Source organism: Ursus americanus, chromosome 28 (assembly GCF_024610735.1).
Source record: "Ursus americanus isolate L20-20 chromosome 28, mUrsAme1.1.p, whole genome shotgun sequence".
Classification (NCBI taxonomy): Eukaryota; Metazoa; Chordata; class Mammalia; order Carnivora; family Ursidae; genus Ursus; species Ursus americanus.
Window position 1 is genome coordinate 35264006 of NC_142154.1, and position 18084 is coordinate 35282089.

The 18084-nt window shown below is 45.5% G+C and overlaps 1 protein-coding gene and 1 long non-coding RNA gene across 8 annotated transcripts in view; one reads left to right on the top strand and one right to left on the bottom strand.

Annotated features, from left to right (window-relative positions):
* LOC148107597 (uncharacterized) overlaps positions 1-18084 on the top strand; it is an 85608-nt gene that overhangs the window by 35349 nt on the left and 32175 nt on the right. The gene's annotated exons all lie outside the window — the stretch shown is intronic.
* Positions 1-18084, bottom strand: part of IQCH (IQ motif containing H) — a 197515-nt gene that overhangs the window by 17438 nt on the left and 161993 nt on the right. For 4 of the 7 annotated variants that reach the window (XM_045810715.2, XM_087856836.1, XM_087856835.1 and 1 more), the window contains 2 exons: positions 9644-9814; positions 351-473 (listed from right to left, as the gene is read on the bottom strand). The exons of 1 other annotated variant lie outside the window; for it this stretch is intronic. In XM_045810715.2, coding sequence (XP_045666671.1) covers positions 351-473; positions 9644-9814 — 294 coding nt within the window. The remainder of the gene's footprint in view (positions 1-350; positions 474-9643; positions 9815-18084) is intronic. 2 more of the 7 variants (XM_045810718.1, XM_045810717.1) reach the window with 1 other exon arrangement.

The window sequence follows — 18084 nt, forward strand, 5'->3', positions numbered from 1 at the left end:
TGTTTTGTTACGGCTGCTCAAGCAGACTGAGGCAGAGGATATTCATTGATATGCAGCTTTGAGTGGGGTCGGGAACTCAGGACATGCTTCAGGAGCAAGAGATGGTCCCCTAGATGTCCCCTAAGTCTGGTGAGCTGCAGGGCTTTTGCTTTACCAAGGTGGGTGTGCAGGTTTGGGACCAAGCTGAACTTCCAGGACCAAGGGCCGCCCCGCTGTGGAGCTTCCCCAGGCAGCACTCACCCTTCCTCTAAATGCAGGTTAAACTAATGTTTAAAGAATATCTGTCTGAAGGGACACTGAATTACTAGCTGCCTAGATCACCCCACCTTGGCCAACCATCCTCTTCGTACCTTGATGTCATAGCCGATGCCATGGGCCTTGCACATTTGGAGGAGAACGTAGTGGAAAACCAGCGAGAGATTGTCGTGCTTCAGCTGGGTAGTCATCACTGCATAGCGAATGGTCGCCGGCGACTGGAAAAGACCACAACGCATGTAAGACTCTTTAGAAAATATTTACGTAAACTCTTAACTTTAGAATAGTCATAGGTTGACAGAGAAGTTGTGAAGATAATACAGAGGGTTCCTGCTCCCCTCTTGTTAACATTGTGGTACGTTTATCCCAGGAGGAAACAGATTGCCTCATTACTGTTAACTGAAGTCTGTTCTTTATTTGGATTTCATTAGTTTGTCCTAAATCCCTTTTTTTTTTTTTTTTTTTGTTAAGATTTTATTTATTTATTTGACAGAGATAGAGACAGCCAGCGAGAGAGGGAACACAAGCAGGGGGAGTGGGAGAGGAAGAAGCAGGTTCCCAGCGGAGGAGCCTGATGTGGGGCTCGATCCCACAATGCTGGGATCACACCCTGAGCCGAAGGCAGATGCTTAACCACTGTGCCACCCAGGTGCCCCCTAAATCCCTTTTTCTGTTCCACGATCCCATCCAGGATACCGCAGTGTATTTACTTGTCATGTCTCCTTCGGTTCTTTTGGGTTGCAATGATTTCTCAGACTTTCCTTGTTTTTGATGATCTTGACAGGTTTGAGGAGTACGGATCAGGGATTTTATAGAAGGGCCTCTGGTGGTATTGTCTGATGTTCTTCTCCTGATTGGACTGGAGTAATGTGTTTTTTGAGAGGAGGACCGCCATAGGATCACTTCGTATCAAGGGCACATGTATCAACAGGACTTAACCATTGACGATGCCAATTTCAATCTCATCAAGGTAGTTTTTGCCAATTTTCTCACTATACAGTTACTTTGACCTGTTTCTGTACTATACTCTTTGGAAACAAGTCACTAAGGGTAGTCTGCCTTCTTGAGAGGACCAATGTTAGAATTTTGATTGCAGTTGCTTTCTTTGTTTGAGAAGGTTCTATTCCTTATCTTGCTTGCCTATCAGTGGGAGCTATCCCAAAGACACGGGTTATGTTAGGCCTGAAGTATTTCAATTATAGTATTTCCTAAAAACATTTAAAGTTGAGTACGTACAAAAGAACATATACGATCCTGACAATTCTGTAGCATGTCCTTTGTGAGATGTGATATTTGTCTTTGAAAATCAGCTATGTGTATCCTTAGAGAACTGGAAATTTGGAGAACAGCATGTAGGGCCGTGGCCAACCTTAGGGCATAGAACGTGAACGTGGCTGGCACAGATTTTGAACTTTGGGGGCCCTTGGGTGGGGAGGCAACCAGGTGCTTGCCCTTGTATGGTGACGGAACAGGAGAAGGAAAAGGAGGTGCTGTTGGTCCACAGCTGGCTATAAGGAACATAATGACCTGACACTGTCGGTTGTGAAAGGTCCAGGCTTGCCCTCTCTATCTCTGAGATAATGCAGGGGGACTGGAGCTGACTGAGTGCCCAGCAGAGGATGAACATGTTTTCCCTGCCCATATAACACAGACGCAACACACGTTCTTTCTCTCTCAGATTTCCCGTTCACCTTCTGTGACACATTTCCGCACGTATATTGTCTTTTCCCTGGACACTTACAGAAAATACTGTATCTGATGGTCATGTTTTCAGTACTGTTAAGCCTGTTCTTCCCACGTATAGGCAGAGTCCACATCTATGAAAATGTTAGGCTCCCACAGACGAATGCATCTTGAGTTGTACATCTCCATTAGTACTGTCCGATTTGTAGCCACAGAGCATTTTATTTTCGCCAAAGAAAATCTACTGGACCCTCACAAGCCTCACAACTGTACTTTGTTACCACTCTGACCTATCATGGATTGTTCCCCCGGCTGCCTCCCTGACATGACGCGAGTTCTCTGAAGAAGGCAGACACTGTTTGGTTTCCGAATCCCCAGGCTGGATGTGATTCCAGCACAGGACATGCATTCAGTGTTTCCTGAGTGAAGGACAGAATGGCTGCATGGAATAGGGTACGTCTATAGCACTTCCCTCTGACCGAAGAGACTCTTCCAGTGTGATTCAGGGGACATCCAGTCAGTGAGTGCTTTGGGGCAGAAGCAGACCCTAGAGAATGACCGGAAATCCCTAGAGGATGACCGGAAATCCCCGGAGAATGACCGGAAATCCCCAGAGAATGACAGCTCAGGGCACTCGTTCCAGGCCTGGCCCCGGTAGACTATCTTTTGGAGGACCGTGGAGCTCTGGTGGACGTGGTAAAGTGATTGGTGGGGTAATAAGAATGGGCTCAGAGAAGTGCCAGCTCAGCGGCTCAGGCGGTCTGGAAGAGTGTGACCACCAGGCTTACTCACCCTCTCACAACAGGCTGGGCCGTGTTCCTGCCTTCACGATGAAGGCCCAGAAGCCTGAGCTTTTGCATATGGAAGTGAACTGTAAATACTCTGGAATTCCATTGTGGTTACTGAGCATGTAATTGCGTGGTGATTACCATGAATTCGCAAGATAATTCCAAGGTTATTTTTGTCTTTTAAACTTGTCTTATGCTGCCATAGGATATAAACTAGCAAGCCCAAGCCTAGGCCCTGGTCAGTGAGGGAGAGAGATAGGCAGGTGCCTGCAGCCGGAATCAGCTCATCACTATGGATCTTGGCTCCAAAGCAGGGCAGAGAGCTCGCTGTCTAGTACTGCTGGACGACAAGTAAGGACAGGCTATCCCAAGGTTTCCTCCTCTCGAGAGACGCGCTGCAGTTCCCCCTTCTCCCAGACCAGGGGTTAGGATTCATAAAGAATCTGAAAGAAAAGCCAGAATATTGGGTCTAGGTCTCCAAGCTGTGTCTTTCCCATCACCGTCACTGTCCTACTCCAGAGCTTTATGGCCTGGACAGCTGCTTCTGCTTCCTACTTGGGAGGTGGGGATGCAAGCAGAATTCTGTGGTGGAAAAGTTATATGGAGTCAGAAAGACGGAAAACCTGACCGACCTTGAACGTGTCATTTAACTGCTCTGACTTTTAGTGATTAAATAAGTGCCTAGCACAGTGCCTGGCCACTGATAAATGGCAGCTACAAACATTGTTCCTCTTCCTTTGAAAGCATCTGCAGGGCTCAGAGCATTTTGGACCTCCACTAAATGTAATTTCCCAGCTGTTCCCCACTGGTACCTGGGATTCCAAGCATTACCGCAAGATTGTTTCTCAGACCCGTGTTGGTCAGGGCTCAGAACTCTTGAGTGTCTCCTCCTTGCCTTCAAGATGAAATCCAGACACCTGGCTTGGCTTGCAGACTCTCCTGCACTGGCTCGGGGGATTGCTGCAACCACTTCTTCCACTTCCCTTCCCCGATTCTCTGCCCCAGCCCACCTGGTTCACTGCTAGCCCCTCACAGACCATGGGCTCTCTTCAGCCTTATCTCTTCTGCTGGGGCAGTCTCCTTTCCCTTGCCCCTTAGTGACTGTCCTAATCTATAAGGCCAGGCCAGGTTCCTTCTTTCTAGTAGAGTGTCCCCTGTCCCTGCCAGTCCCAGTCCACAGTCCTTTCTCCTAAGAACTCCAGCAGCAGATTGAGGGGCTCTCACTCAATGGCACTGAAATGCAGCCTTGTGGTTTTCCTTGTGTAGGTGCTGTCTACTTTAGATTTCTTTTCAAGTCTTCGAGGACAGGGACTTTGTCAAATGTCTTTGTATCCCTGATGCATGGTACAATTCCTGGCTTATGTTAAGTGGTTAGTAAATGTGTTACAATAATACCAACATATGTGAACATATGTGATACACCTCCTCTTTTTAGACTTAACCAACTCCACAGTTTCTACAGGAAAAACTGTTGATGGTCTAGGGTTGTCTTTTATTCAGCCTGATAACACAGGTGTGACAGTGTTGTGGTGAGGATTGGATGAGTATCTAAAGACCTTAGAACAGTTTCTGGCACAGAGAAAACAGTCAAAAAATGTTAGTGCTTATTATCATTTGTTAAAATAATTTCACAAATAAGCTAAGTTATTTAAAATAAAAACCAACCAACCAACAAATTTTTTCATTAGAAAGGGCCTTGAATCAGAATGCTTGAGCCTAATATAATAAAAAAATATTATAAAAAAAAGAATGCTTGAGCCTTGCTACTTATTTAACTATATGACCTTGGGCAGCTCACTCAACTTGCATAGCCTCAGTTTCCTAATCTGTAAAATGGGTATGCTAATCCCTGTCTTATCTATCCCTTGGGGTCATCATGGGGATCAAATAAGCTCATGCCAATTTAAAGGATAAAGCATTATGCAAATAGAAAACATTTTTTAAAAGGTTGACTTGTGTAATCAACTCTCTTCTGATGCTGTAAAATCCATTTAGGTTTGCCAAGGAAATCACAACAACCTAAATGGATTTTACAGCAAGAGAAGACTCCTCCGTGACCACCTGGCCCATTCAGTGCTGTGTCTTGGCCTAGCTCAGAGCAGATTAGAAGCCAGTGGATAATGGCAGTATGCCTGGAAACAACCTCAGCACAGAGGGATATGAAGCCTCCTTTGGAAGAAGACTTTCTCTATAGCCTCAACCAGGGACTTCTTTAGGGATGAACTTAAGCTGTACTCTGGGGCCAACTCCCTGGCTCTCAGCCAGTGCCAGGCAGGTTGCTCCTAACAGTGGTCAGACACACGGGCTTTAAAGTCTGGCGGCCTGCGCTTACATTCTGGCTTCCACTCTTGCTTGCTGAGTGACCTTCCACAAGTTGCTTGACATTTCTTAGCCTCAGTCTTCTTATCTAAAAATGAGCATAACAGCCTGGATGACTCCGTCGGTTAAGTGTCTGACTCTTGATTTTGGCTCAGGTCTTGATCTCAGGGTTATGGGATTGAGCCCTGCATTAGGCTCCATGTTGGGTGTGGAGCCTGCTTAAGATTTTCTCTCTCCTTCTGCCCCTCCCCCTGCATGTGCTCTCTCTTTAAAAAAAAGTGAGCATAATAGCAGCACCTGCCTAATATATTGGGCTGTGTAAAGATTCATATAAAGCATTTAATTATAGTACATGCTGTGGAGTAAAGACTTAGTACATTTTGGATGTTATTATATGTATTATGGTTATTTGTTGGTGTATCCGTGTCTTTTGATAAACTTGGAGCTCTTTGCTGCTTATCCTTACATCCTTTGTGCTGAGGACAGGCGAGCACCTGACCACTGTAGGTGTTGAGTGAGTCTGCTGCATTTACTTCTAGCTGGTGCCTGTCTAAAGTAGTAACCGATAGCTAAGATGATGGCTGACGAGGACTTAGGATCTGACTTCTCATAACAATATTACCTCTTTCTAAAAGATTTTTCAGGAAGAAGACCTTTTAATGAAAGGCTGTGGTATGGAGGAATGGGCCCTTCCCGGGTCCCCTTACAGGAACAGTGAGATGCCCCCCTCAACACCCCTCTGTACATGAGGCTGCCTGGGCTAGGCTTGGTTTAGAGAGAGCCTCATTTAACAGGCCCCATAAAATCAAATCCTTCGAGAAACCTTGGCGGTCCCTTAGCCCTCCTTTATTTTGCAAATGAGGAAACTGAGGCAGAGAGCGGTCAGAATTCATGATCCGTAACTTTCAGACCAGGGTTCCTCACTCCAAATTCCCATTGGCTGCATTTGGAATGTGTAGACATTTCAGAGGCTAGACTTTTCTAGTGAAACGGGGGAAACATAGAAGAGAAAATATTATCGGTAGAAGTCTAGTCTTATTAAACTACCTTTCTAAATCACAATCTAACAAGAATGCTTCAAGCCAAATAAAGGAAGCTCGAAATACTCCTTTTCACTGGAGAATATAATTTTGCTTCAGCCACAATTTAAATTGATTTAGTTCTGAGCACCAGCACTTGAAGTGTGGAACGTATTCTATTTTCGCCATGATACTTGTTTTGACAGTGATGCATTTCAGTTGACATAGTTGAAATCCTTATGTAATAAATCTCTGCCTGAAAATTAATCATGTTTATAATATTCTGAGAATTAATAACACCCATTGCTCAAATCATTAACTTAAAAAAGGAGCTTCCAAAATCTGTTCTCGGCAGTGAGGGACCACAAATAAATGAATGTTTGATAAAATAATCCAAGTAGCAGTTTAACAAGCGTAAACTTGAATGTGGTCGCAATAACACAGAACTATTGTTTAAAGGTTGGCAGAGGCTGATGAGGTTCTTATTTCAGTTACAAGGCAGGCACCCACATGCATAATGAACTGCGCTCTGAATTATTAATGTGTTGCTTATTTAGCCTCATCTGTCTGGAAGATAATGTATCCTAACTCTAATGAGTGATTGGTTTTGTACATAATTACAGTAGCAGCAGTAGCGGGGAAATATGTGCCTTCAAAGAAGGAGTTCTAAAAATAAAGTCATCACATAAACTCCGTTGTCGTGGCATTCTATCAAAATCAAACCCGAAGCATTTGAGAATTCATAATAAATTACAGGAGACAGAATCATTATTAACATCATAATTTAACACAAAAGGTTTTACTTAATCATTCATTACAGATCATGTGCTGTTAAAATGCTTATAAATGACTTGGGTTGTTTTAAGATGTTGGCAAATATGGTCCCTCATGGCCACTGACCCACCTGTGGTGCGGAGGGTCCACGGAGAGAGAGGAGGAGTAAAAACAATTGGAAAAGGCAGTGTTTTTTCCACATTCTGACAGAATGTTAATTAAAAGTTTAAAGTGTCGTTAGGTAGCTCCTTTTCTTTTCTGCCTGGGACTCATTCGACCTGGTTTCTGACCTCAGGTGGTTAGTTGTGGAGGACGCTGGAGCAGAAGCCCATGCACCTGGCCCGACTGGCTCTAGATGACAGTTCTTTGCCACCTGTTTCTAATTTGGGACAAGGGTTCTTTGTAGAGCCCAGAAGAGTCTTTGCTTCACCCTGCATAGCAGATTATTTAAAGGAATAGGCTCAAAGCAGAAGTATTTTGTAGGCATTAGTCCTGAATGCGCCCTCTTTATCGTTGCGTCCGTCGGTGCCTTTCCTTTTTCTTCCGTCTTCAAAGGGGGCTGTCAGCTGATTGATTATAAACCTGATGGCATCACAGCCTATTCACACTTGTTCAGGAGGCTTCAGTTTGGTTGTAAATTGCATCGTGTGTGCAAGTGTGGATGCTTCTTTTAAGAATAGCCTATCCCGTGTGTACGCGTGCGTGGCTCCCACGCATGCACATGTGCACAGTGGCACCAGGGCGAGAACATCCATTTATCTTTCTAAAACTACAAGCACTTAAAATTTATCCGCACATCAGAAAAGCTGCGTAGCTTTTCTTTAGTGATTGTAGAGACATTTGAATTATTGAAGATCATAATGCTTCCCTCTTGAGTGCAGGCAATTCCTAGAAGTGTTCAAGACTCTTGATCACAGGAGAATTCCTGTATGTTGCCTGTAGCTAGGATTGAAACCTATAGGCGAGATGGGGAAAATGGAAGAGTGCTTCCAATTCAGAGTACAACTTCTGCTTACAGCCTTCTGAAGCAATATACTGAAATGTAGCAAATTGTCTTGGAAAGTCTTGAATTGAATACTAACTCAGTTTCCAGCTTCCTTTTAGAAATGGCATGGAGTTAGGTTTGTTAGGCCACAAGGTTCAAGTTTTACTGCTGTTCCTCTATCCAGCATTGAACTTAGGGTCCTGTAGGTCCCTTTAGTGAGGATGGGGGCCACAGGTGGAGTGGGACCTGGTTGATTCTCAGCGAGGTCCTGGGACCTAATTAAAAGGGACATGTTCTCCTCCCCAGTCCAACTCGCCTTCTTTCTCTCTTTTTAAAAATGATTTATTTTTTTATTTGAGAGAGAGAGAGACAGCATGTGAGCAGGGGGAGGGGCAGAGGGAGAGGGAGAGGGAGAATCTTAAGTAAGGCTCCAGGCCCATCACAGAGCCCAATGTGGGGCTCAATCTCACAACCATGACATAAGCGGAAATCAAGAGTCTGACGCTTAACTGAGCCATCCATTTATTTATTTGAGAGAGAGAGCATGCAAGCGGGGAGGGGGGCAAAGGAAGAGGGACCAACTCTGCTTTTCTATAAGCAAAGAGATCGAGGGGATTCCAAGAGGCTCAGCAGAAAGGCAGGAGATACTGCTCTGAAAAAGTATCTCTAGGGCACTAGCGTGGGTCCTATTAACCACTGAAATTCCTCTTTTATCTTTTTGATGTAATAGCATCTCAAGTGGATGTTCATTTCCAAAAGGGTATGAAGACCATTGTAGGAGACGCAGAAGAAACCCTCTGGCAACAGTCAGAGCAGAGCCTCTTTCTGCTTCCATATTCCGTGTACATGAAGTGCCATCTGGTCCACTTGACCCTTGTTCTTCCTTCCCAAAACCAACCTAGCCCACTGTCTCCATGGAGATTTGTACTTTGTTGCCCTGGGTTCTAAGGTTGGTAAACCTCAACCAGCCCCAAGACTGCTAGCTCCAGCCACCCTAACAATGGGGCTAGTGATGAGATGGGAGGTTGGGGCCGTAGAAAGAGGCAGATGATGAAGACCCTCCTTAACCCAGCTGGGACGTTGGGATTTTCCTGAAGATGACAGGAATCATTTCAACCTCATAAGTAGGGGAGCAACATGCTCAGATTTGCTTTTCACCTTGACCATCTTGACTGTGTGTATGGTTAGGCTGAGGGGAGGACAGGAGGCAGGGAATCTTAGTGAGGAGCAAAGCTAAGGCAGTATCTCTGTGGGGGGAGAGGAGGGATCAGCGTCGAGGCTAGCATCAACATGAGCTGGTGTTGACTGGATGTGGGGGTGGAGGTGTCCCATCAGCCTCTGGCAGGACCCACCACGAAGGAGTACAGGGGGAGGAGAGATGATGAATGCAGTTTGAGACAGCTTGACCCTGAGGACTCTAGAGAAGTTCTGTCGAACGGTGGATCTGGGAGTCTGGAGCTCAAAAACAAGATTGGAGCTAGAAAAATATGGGTTTTGTCAGAAGTTGCTGGTAGTTGAAGAACTTGTCCAGGGCTGCAAGATGAGAAGAGATGAAGGGAAATGTCCCCACAGACCCACCCTTGGAACAACCCATGTTCTTTCATCCCTCCAATATGGCGCCTTCCCTTTCTGGAATGCTCTCTCCCCTTTCCTCTGGCCAATACACTCGTACTCCAGAAGCCTGTTTTGGAGAGGCTAAGTGACTTGCCTGAGGTTCTTTCTTCTCTCTATACCCAAAGAGCTGGGCACATAGCCAGAGCTCAGGAAGCGGTTGCGTGTTGCTGAACACCATGGGGAATCAGGAAGCATCTGTTGCTTACCGGCACTGAGAGGGCATTGAGGCAGCTCATTTTCTTCTCTTTCTTGGGAACAAAGCAGGGCACTTTCAGGGTGCTCAGACTGCAATCCAGATGGCCGTTGGTCAGGTATAAGGTGAGCTGAGTCAGGGCCAGCTGGTCACTGTAGGAGAGGCTGAGGCCTGTTGCCCATACCTGATTAAAACAGGAGCCGCAGAAGTGAAGGTGAGATCAATGACCTGGAAAGAAAGCCCCAACCAGCCCTGACCAGCCAAAACCATGTCAGACCCAATCAGACTAGTGTATATGTGACCAAGTGGAGTAGATGTTTTTGCTTCTCTTTCTACTTCCTTCAACTGAAGGACGGAGCCTCCAATCTGATTCTAATCAGGGGATTGAACATTCTTGAGGGAAGTTAAAAAAATTCGAACACCTGGCCAAGGTAATCTGTTGGAGGTGCCCCGTTCCAAAAGGCTCATGGGGACTTTGACTCTCCCACCTGTGGTTTGCCATTTCTAGGAGAAGGAAGATGACACTTGTCTTGACCCAGCCAGTCCTTACCCTGTACGAGTTCCCCAGTTGTGCAGTGTTTTCTCTTGAGAAAAATGAGACTGGACAGGAGCTTCGGAGGATGGGGAACTAAAGAGGAGCAGACAGAGGGGGAAAGAGGGAGGGAATAGGAGAAAGGGGCAGTTTGCTCTGATTTCAGAAGAAGCAGTGCCAGGAAATCTCACTATGAAACTTCAGGGAAACTCATGATTGGCCTGTAAGTCTTAGAGCTACCCCCATTTGTTACCAGTGTGGGAAAGTCATTTTGCCACCCCACGGTGCCACGGTATCCTCAATGGGGAAACGAGAACTGTGAGAATGCCCAGCCTGGCTGAACAGCAGGGCTACTAGAAGAATACTGTGATGTAAGAAAAATTAAAGGCTTTGAGAAATAGACATATGTGAGGAATAGGTTGCTGTAAGCCACTCCCTAAGTAAGTCCATTAATTCCTTTGACAGACATTTACTGAGCATCTACTATAAACCGGAGATGGCAGAAGTGGGTCATGTGCTACCTCTCCCCTCTCCTGAGGCAGACCATCGTTCTTAATTGCCCGGCACCACCCACCCCCACACCAAATACAGAAGCACCCCCAGAATCCTCCACCGTTCAGTGCTCAAGGCTAGTGAAGGCAAGTTCAAGGTGATTGTGATAGTTACTGGGGAGTCAAAGGGAGACGGGCGCAGGTCCTGCCGTCAAGGAGGGGGAAGACAGACACTTACATATTCAGTCATTTACAACACAGTGTAATACGTGATAGAATAAAGGGAGGGAAGAAAGTACTGCTGAAGCAGAAAGGACAAACTGAGTTTGTCTAGCACAGTCCGGGCTGCATCCTGGAGAAGGTGACATCTAAGCTTTGACAAGCAACACAAATACGACCGGCTCCCGTGTATCAAGTACCTACCAAGGGCCAGTGCTTCTAAACGTCTCAGGTCTTTATAATAACCTAAAAAATAACAGTCCCATGTCACAGATGAAAAACACAGGTTCAGAGAGATACCTAAGTCCACACAGCCAGGCAGTGGCAGTCCTGGGATTTGAATCCAGTTCTTTCTGGCCCCAAGTCCATCCTTTTCCCATTCCCTGCTGGCAGAGACGGCGCCAGTCTGAGCCCAGCCATTCCTCAGCTGTACTAGTTTCCCAGTCACATTAAAAGCTAAAGCTGCAGCGGGTGAAAACATGCCCTTGTTTACTATAATCCGTGCCATGAAAGTGTCTTGTGGAGAAAACATGAAGTATTGTATTTCTGGAGTATGCTGTAATTAGCAGTAACGCATTTTCACTGTAGGAAGTTGGAAACAACCACATTTTCATGAAGACTTGATTAAACATATTTTCCTCTTAGAAGGCCTCCATGTGCCCCACATACCAACTCTATATGTTAAAATACATAGTGCATCTGCCCTAGAGTGGACTCCTCTCAAACAAATCTAGCAGTGAGTGACTTGAGTAAGCATTGAATGTAAATGGCATCATTATAAGGATATTAAGAGGTCAAGCTGTCAAGGCCCCTTGCTAAACTGAAGCTAATTTCAGGAGTCATATTCGCGCAGTAATGCCCTTTTATAATAGCGAATAAATCACATTTGCAACAATTGTTAAAAACTAACTGCCAAGTATCTGTTGCAGTTGTAAATATCCTATTTGTCAACTTAAATATTTCCTGCTGTATGGCATGAAATGCAAATCAGATGGGGACAGCTACTTTTTCTTAATAGGAGAAAGGGAACTGGTTTTTCTTGCATGTCAGGCATTTTTTGTTTCAGAGCTTCTTTTTTGATGTTTTCATGTCCTTGATGAAAAGAAAATGTATGTAACAAACGTTATTAATATTTATGTTAATAACATTAATGTTTTGGTGATAAGGATTTTTATAAAACTTAACTCCAGTATAGTTCATGTACAGTGTCATATTAGTTTCAGGTGTACAATATAGTGATTCAGTGCTTCCATTCATCACCTGGTGCTCATCATGACAAGGGCACTTGTGGTGATCAGGGTTTTAATGGGAAGGCAGCACAGTGTAGGGGAAGAGTGAGAACCAAGGAGTCAGCCTAACTCTGACCCTCACAAATAGTGTAAATTTGACCAAGTTATCTAAATTCCCTCAATCTCAGTATCCTGGAGTGCAAAAGGAGCAAACGATAATACCACACAAGGCTTCGGAAAACAAAATACATGCACCTAATATTGCGTTACAGATGATAAAGTTCAATACAGACGTCATTTTTGATTATTAAGCATTTCCTTGAAGAGTAGGATCTTAGGAGACACATTTTCGGTTGCCTGTGTGGCTATTAGATTGCCCCATTTAATAACTGTTTTCCCCATTCATAATCGTTGTGCTCCACCTCACAACAGCTCAGTCCAGTGGGTGGTTAGATTTGGGCAAGGTTGGTATTTCCCTGTCTCCATTTGACCAGTGGAGATACTGAGATCAAAAAGTGACTTCATGGTTTGCTTAAGATCCTAGAGCATGGGCCAGAACTCTGTTCCTTCTAGAGCCCCAGTACTTCTGCTTCCCTAGACTACCCTAAGCCCTTGGTTCACAAAAGAAATAGTAGAACAAATTTTGTTAAGCCTTTTCCTCAACAGCAGGCTTGCCTGAATTGCTCAGATAATTGTTCTGTTCTCCATCTGGTTTTTCCATTGAAGACACCGCCTGAGGCATGCTTGTTTTGCGTATAGGGGTTCCTGTCTCCCCCTCTAGACTGTCAGCCCTTTAGGGGAAGCTGCGGAGTCTTTGTCTCCCCTCAGCAGCCCGTGTCTGGGGCAGGGCTGCGCTCACAGCAGGGCACATCAGCATCTCTGAGCACAACGCCACTCCAACCTTTAAGGAACAGGACCTAGGTGGGTCTCTAGAAACTGGTTTCAGATTCCAATGTAGGAGATACGCACTGAGCATCTCCTCTGTGCCAGCCTCATGCTTTCCCACTTAACCTCATTTAATCCTATCCTTGATTTTGGATTTTGCTGTTAACTTTAGAACCTAATCTCTGTCTGCACTCGATACTCCCTCACAATTTAGATGAGCAATGATGGCGGCCTGTACGAAGGCACTGTGAGTGGGGGGCGGAGAGAAGTGGATGGATTTTTAAATGTTAAGAAGTGCCTTTGATGTGACTTGCAGGACTTCTAATGACCAGCTTGACAGGTTAATTGATTAGCTATGACGGTGAGGGGAAAAACATCACTGAAGGTTAGTGCTGGAAAGACCCTTAAAAATCATCTAATACAATCAGTTTACTTTATAAATGGAGCGAAGTGGTTTGCCCTCAGTTACAGAGCAGGGTATCAAAGGTGTGGGATGAGAAAACAAGATGTCTCAGCTCCCAGTCGTAAATCACTAGTTGATGATTGTTTGACTTATTGCTGATGTAAAAATCATTTTGTTAAAAATGACTAGAATGCTAGAGACATTTGCATCAAGGCCTTAAAAAGAATACATAACATGAAGATACTCATCTCAGAATTACTTGTAAGAGTGAAAAATTGCAGCTGTCCAACATTTGGGTATTGCTTAAAAAGATTCTGACACGTTCAAGTGATGGGGCAGTCTATGATATCATCACAAAAGATAACAATTGTGAGTAACTTTTGATGGTGTAGGAAGATACACAAAAATATCAAGAGAAGGATATAAAGTCATAAAGGCAACATGACTTCAGCTTTGCAAAAATAATATTACACATAGAGAAGACTAGATGAGACTATAACAAAATGTTAACAGCCAGTGGTTAATATTAGCAGAATATTAGCAATAAGTGCAATTATATCTAGACTTCCATGTATGTTCTGGAATGTACTATTTGCTATGGTAGCCACTAGCCACTTGTGGTTATTGAGCACTTAAAATGTGGCTGGTTCAGGGGCGTCTGGGCGGCTCAGTCAGTCAAGTGTCTGCCTTTGGCTCAGGTCGTGGTCTTCACCTTATCGGGCTCCCTGCTCAGTGGGGAGTCTGCTTCTCCCTCTCTCTCTGACCCTCCCCCTGCTCACACACTCTCTCTTGAATGCACGCGCGCGCTCTCTCTCTCTCTTGAATAAATAAATAAAATCTTTTAGAAAAATGAGGCTGGTTTAAATGGAGATGTGCTCTAAATGTAAAATACCAGATTTTGAAGACTGAGGAGGTAAAAAGAACATGAAATATCTCCTTAGTAATATTCTATACTGATTATATTTTGAAATAATAATACTTGGGTTGTGTGGGGTTAAAAAAACACATTAAGACTATGTTTGCCTATTTTTTTGTTATATTTTTAAACAAAGCTACTAGAAAATGAAAAATTACACATGGCTTACATTCTAGTTCTATCGGATTGATTGCAAAAAAGCCCGTGGCAAGCTCAGCGAGAGACAGAGCCAATAGAGGTGTGGTGGGGGATACTGCAGAGGCCCCAGCTCTCCGCTGCTCAGACAGGCCCTGCACTGTCCACGACTGCATTAGGAGACCTGGGACAAAACGGGCAAAACACGGGGCAGAAGGCAATCCAGAAGCTATGACAACCTCATCGACCTTCAAACAAGCATGTGAGAAGCAGAAGACAGGAGCAGGCAGTGGCAAGCTTGCCCACAGTTGTCCCCTTCCCAGGTTCTGCATCCTGTTTGGGCCACAAGCTCTGGGATGAAAAGGTAATAGACTCCTGAGTGGAAGGTATGGAGGAGAGGCCCAGTCTTGAGTCCCTTTTGCCTTGGGTGCTCCAGGCAGGTGAAGGCTGCCTGCTGGCCTGGCTGTGTTGGCCTCTTTCCCGTGACAGGCCGGGTGGATGGGTGGCAGAGCCTGCGGGTGCTGGCACAGGTACTCAGGCCCACCTTTTGTGACTGTCTCCACTTAGAAATAAAGTTTTCGTAGCAAAGAGTTTGGTCCTGCCAACCCTCTCCTATGGGCTTCTGGGTAGGTATGGGACTGACAGACTAATTTATAGGTCAAACCTCATTTGTGGAAAGATCGTAGAATTAGGGCTTGAAGGATTCACAGATGTTTTGTGCATTCATCTCGAGGTTTTCTCTTCTTTTTCTACATCGTCATCTTCTTTTATTGTAAGAAGAAGAAACTGACGTCCGGACAGACTACGTGGCTTGCTGAAAGCCCCGCCCTTGGTACCAGCATCTGAGGCACATATCCCTGATCCTTGGCAGGTTGCCTCTTTGGGCCACACTTTCCTCCACTAATCACTGGAGGGGTTGTCCTGACAGACCCTCCCTGACGCATCCAGCTGCATCTACGAGGCTGACAGGGAATTGTGAAGATTTCTCACCCCGTAGAGAATTTTTTAAAGGGCATATTCTCCAGCTAAGACAAGTGGGAGTTGAAGCACTGAGAATTCACCTACCACAGGGATGGTTTCAGCCTTTAGAGCAGAGTGCGGTACAAGCTTACCCTCCTCAGCAGCCTGTCTTGGCTAAGCCACAGGCGCACCACCTCCCATGTAGTCCCAACATGACAGGAAATCCGCCTTTGGGTTCTTTTAGAGTGAGACCAAGCCCTCTGTCAGACCCATGGGTCCCCAGAGCTATGGCTAAGCTAGAGAGGCCAGGCCACCTGCCCAGCCCCTCTATTTGCTGGTCAGCACAGGCATGGGTAAGCCAAGGTTCCCTTTGACCTTACTGTTTTGGCTAAATACAGAGCCAAGGCCTTTCCACTTAAGAGGCCAAAATCTATTGGTGTGACACGATTTAACTTATAATTTTAAAGGGTTACTCTGGTTGTAGTGGGGAGAAGAGACCACAAGGGATGAAGGATGGAAACAGAGAGGCCATTCAGGAGACCACTGCAATAAACTGGGTGAGAGACGGTGGTAGCTGGGCCAGCATGGTAACAGCAGAGGATGGGAGAAGTGGTCATATTCCAGATACACTTCAAAACTGCAACCTAAAGGGCTTTGTTGATGGGTTGGATGCAGGGTGTGAAAGAAAGAGGAGTCAAGGATATCTTCAAGACTTTTGCCCTGAGAAAATGAAAGGATGGAATTACTGTGTACTGAGTGGGGTATACTGCTAGAGGAATAGTTTCAAGGGTAAAATCAAGATTTCAGGTTTGGGCATGTTGAGTTTGAGATGCTTTTGTTGAATGATGTTCCATAGGTTGGGATGAGATCTCAGGTACCTTTTCTCCCTTCTCAGCTATACAATCAGGAGGATGTGCTTGTCCAGGGTATAGGGATAAAGCAGAATCAGTCCATGGTAGGGAGGCATCTTTTTCTCTGCCGTCACTTTTGGGCCTTGAGTTCAAGGCCATCCTCGTTTGAGGAGAGGCAAGGTCTACAGACCTTAGTCTACATGACCTACAGGACCTGGAGCCTTCCCAGGGGACATGCTTCTCACCATGTTTAGGCCAAGATGAAATAAGATTGAGAAGGATAGAGGCAGCTTGGTGGAGGAAAGAAGTGACTGCGCCTTGAGGGTAGTGGAGACTGGAGGGGCCAATGCCTTGAGGGTGGCAGGTGGCTTCGCTAGAATGGCAAGAGTTGCAGGACCTCTCTGGGTGTGTTGGTCTGGCCCTTTGCTGTGTGACCTTAACTTTCTTCTCTCTGGGCCTCAGCTTCCTTGCATGTTATCACAGACCTATCTGCAATGGTCTCTATCTTTGAGGGGTATTGTGAGGATCCAGTGACTACAAGAGAAACTCTATGAGTCTACTACTGTGGGGTCGGGCAGACACAAATCGGTTTGGACCCTGACTTCTTCCTCGTGTCTCTGCCAGGAGCAGAGGCTGGGAGCAGGCATAAGAACTCGCTTGCTTGACTCTTGACTTCAGCGTTTTTGCCTGCTCCTCAGAGATGGGGAACACTTTCACCTCTTCTCAGATGCTGTTGAAAACAGATTCTAGAATCCTGGCTCTCATACAGAGAATGTACTGCCTTAAGTAGCTCCTAAGTGATATCTCTTCCCATGTTGACCATCAGCAGACAGCACTGAGCTCCCTGTTGCGGTAAACAACATACAGGACACTTAATTTTGAAGAATTGGTACATACACTGTGAGGATTTTCAGTTGCTAAAATATGAATGTGATTATATTTGGTAAGAGTTGTTTGTAATGAATAGGAAGGCAGAGGGGACTGCAGCGTCTTGGCATGTTGCCACCTAGTGGCAGCTGCTGGGATGGCCCAGTCTCTTGGAGAGGCTAAGGGGAGCTGCTGTTGCCCCATATGGGGCAGTCAACTACCCTGGGGCCCTGATCAACAATTGAGACTCCTAGTATGCATCTTGGAGGCCTTCCCCTCTGTCCCTATTGGTCCTATTTACCCTTCTGGCCATGATTTAAACCACAGCTCGACGAGGCTTCTCCGAGCAACTACAGAATCCAATTTCGGTACCGCCCACCCTGGACACTGTGTTATATTGGGCCTTTGGAGTCTGCGAGGCCAGAGGCAGCAGAAAATCTGGGCCCTGGCACTTAGCGCTCAGGGCCCAGTAGTCCGTCATGCCTAGGGCCTCCACGATTTCCCAAGGACTTCAAAATGTTTAGATTCTGAAAAAAAAAGTGTCACTGGCTCCCGAATATAAAATGAAAACTACAAAGTAACAATAAATGTTTTTAAAACAGTGACGAAATTTGGCATGTTGGTTAAATGCAACATAATTCATACAGTTATATCTAAATCCTATTCCATAAGAGCGCACTTTAATACATTTACTGTGATATAGGGTGATGGGCTCTCTAAAACCAAAAAATACTCAGGGCCCAGAGAGGTCTGAAACAGTTCTGTCCTGCAGACCTAAAATGACCCCCAGCATTCCCACATCCCCATTCTATGGATGAGACTCGGGGGGGTGAATGGACTGACTCAGGTCCTGCAGTTAGGGGAAGAGCTGGGACCAAAGCCCGGGTTTCCCGAGTCCTGTCCAGCTCTGTCCATGACACCTAGTCCCCAACGTTAATAGCCCAGTTGCTTTGCAGTGCCGGAAGC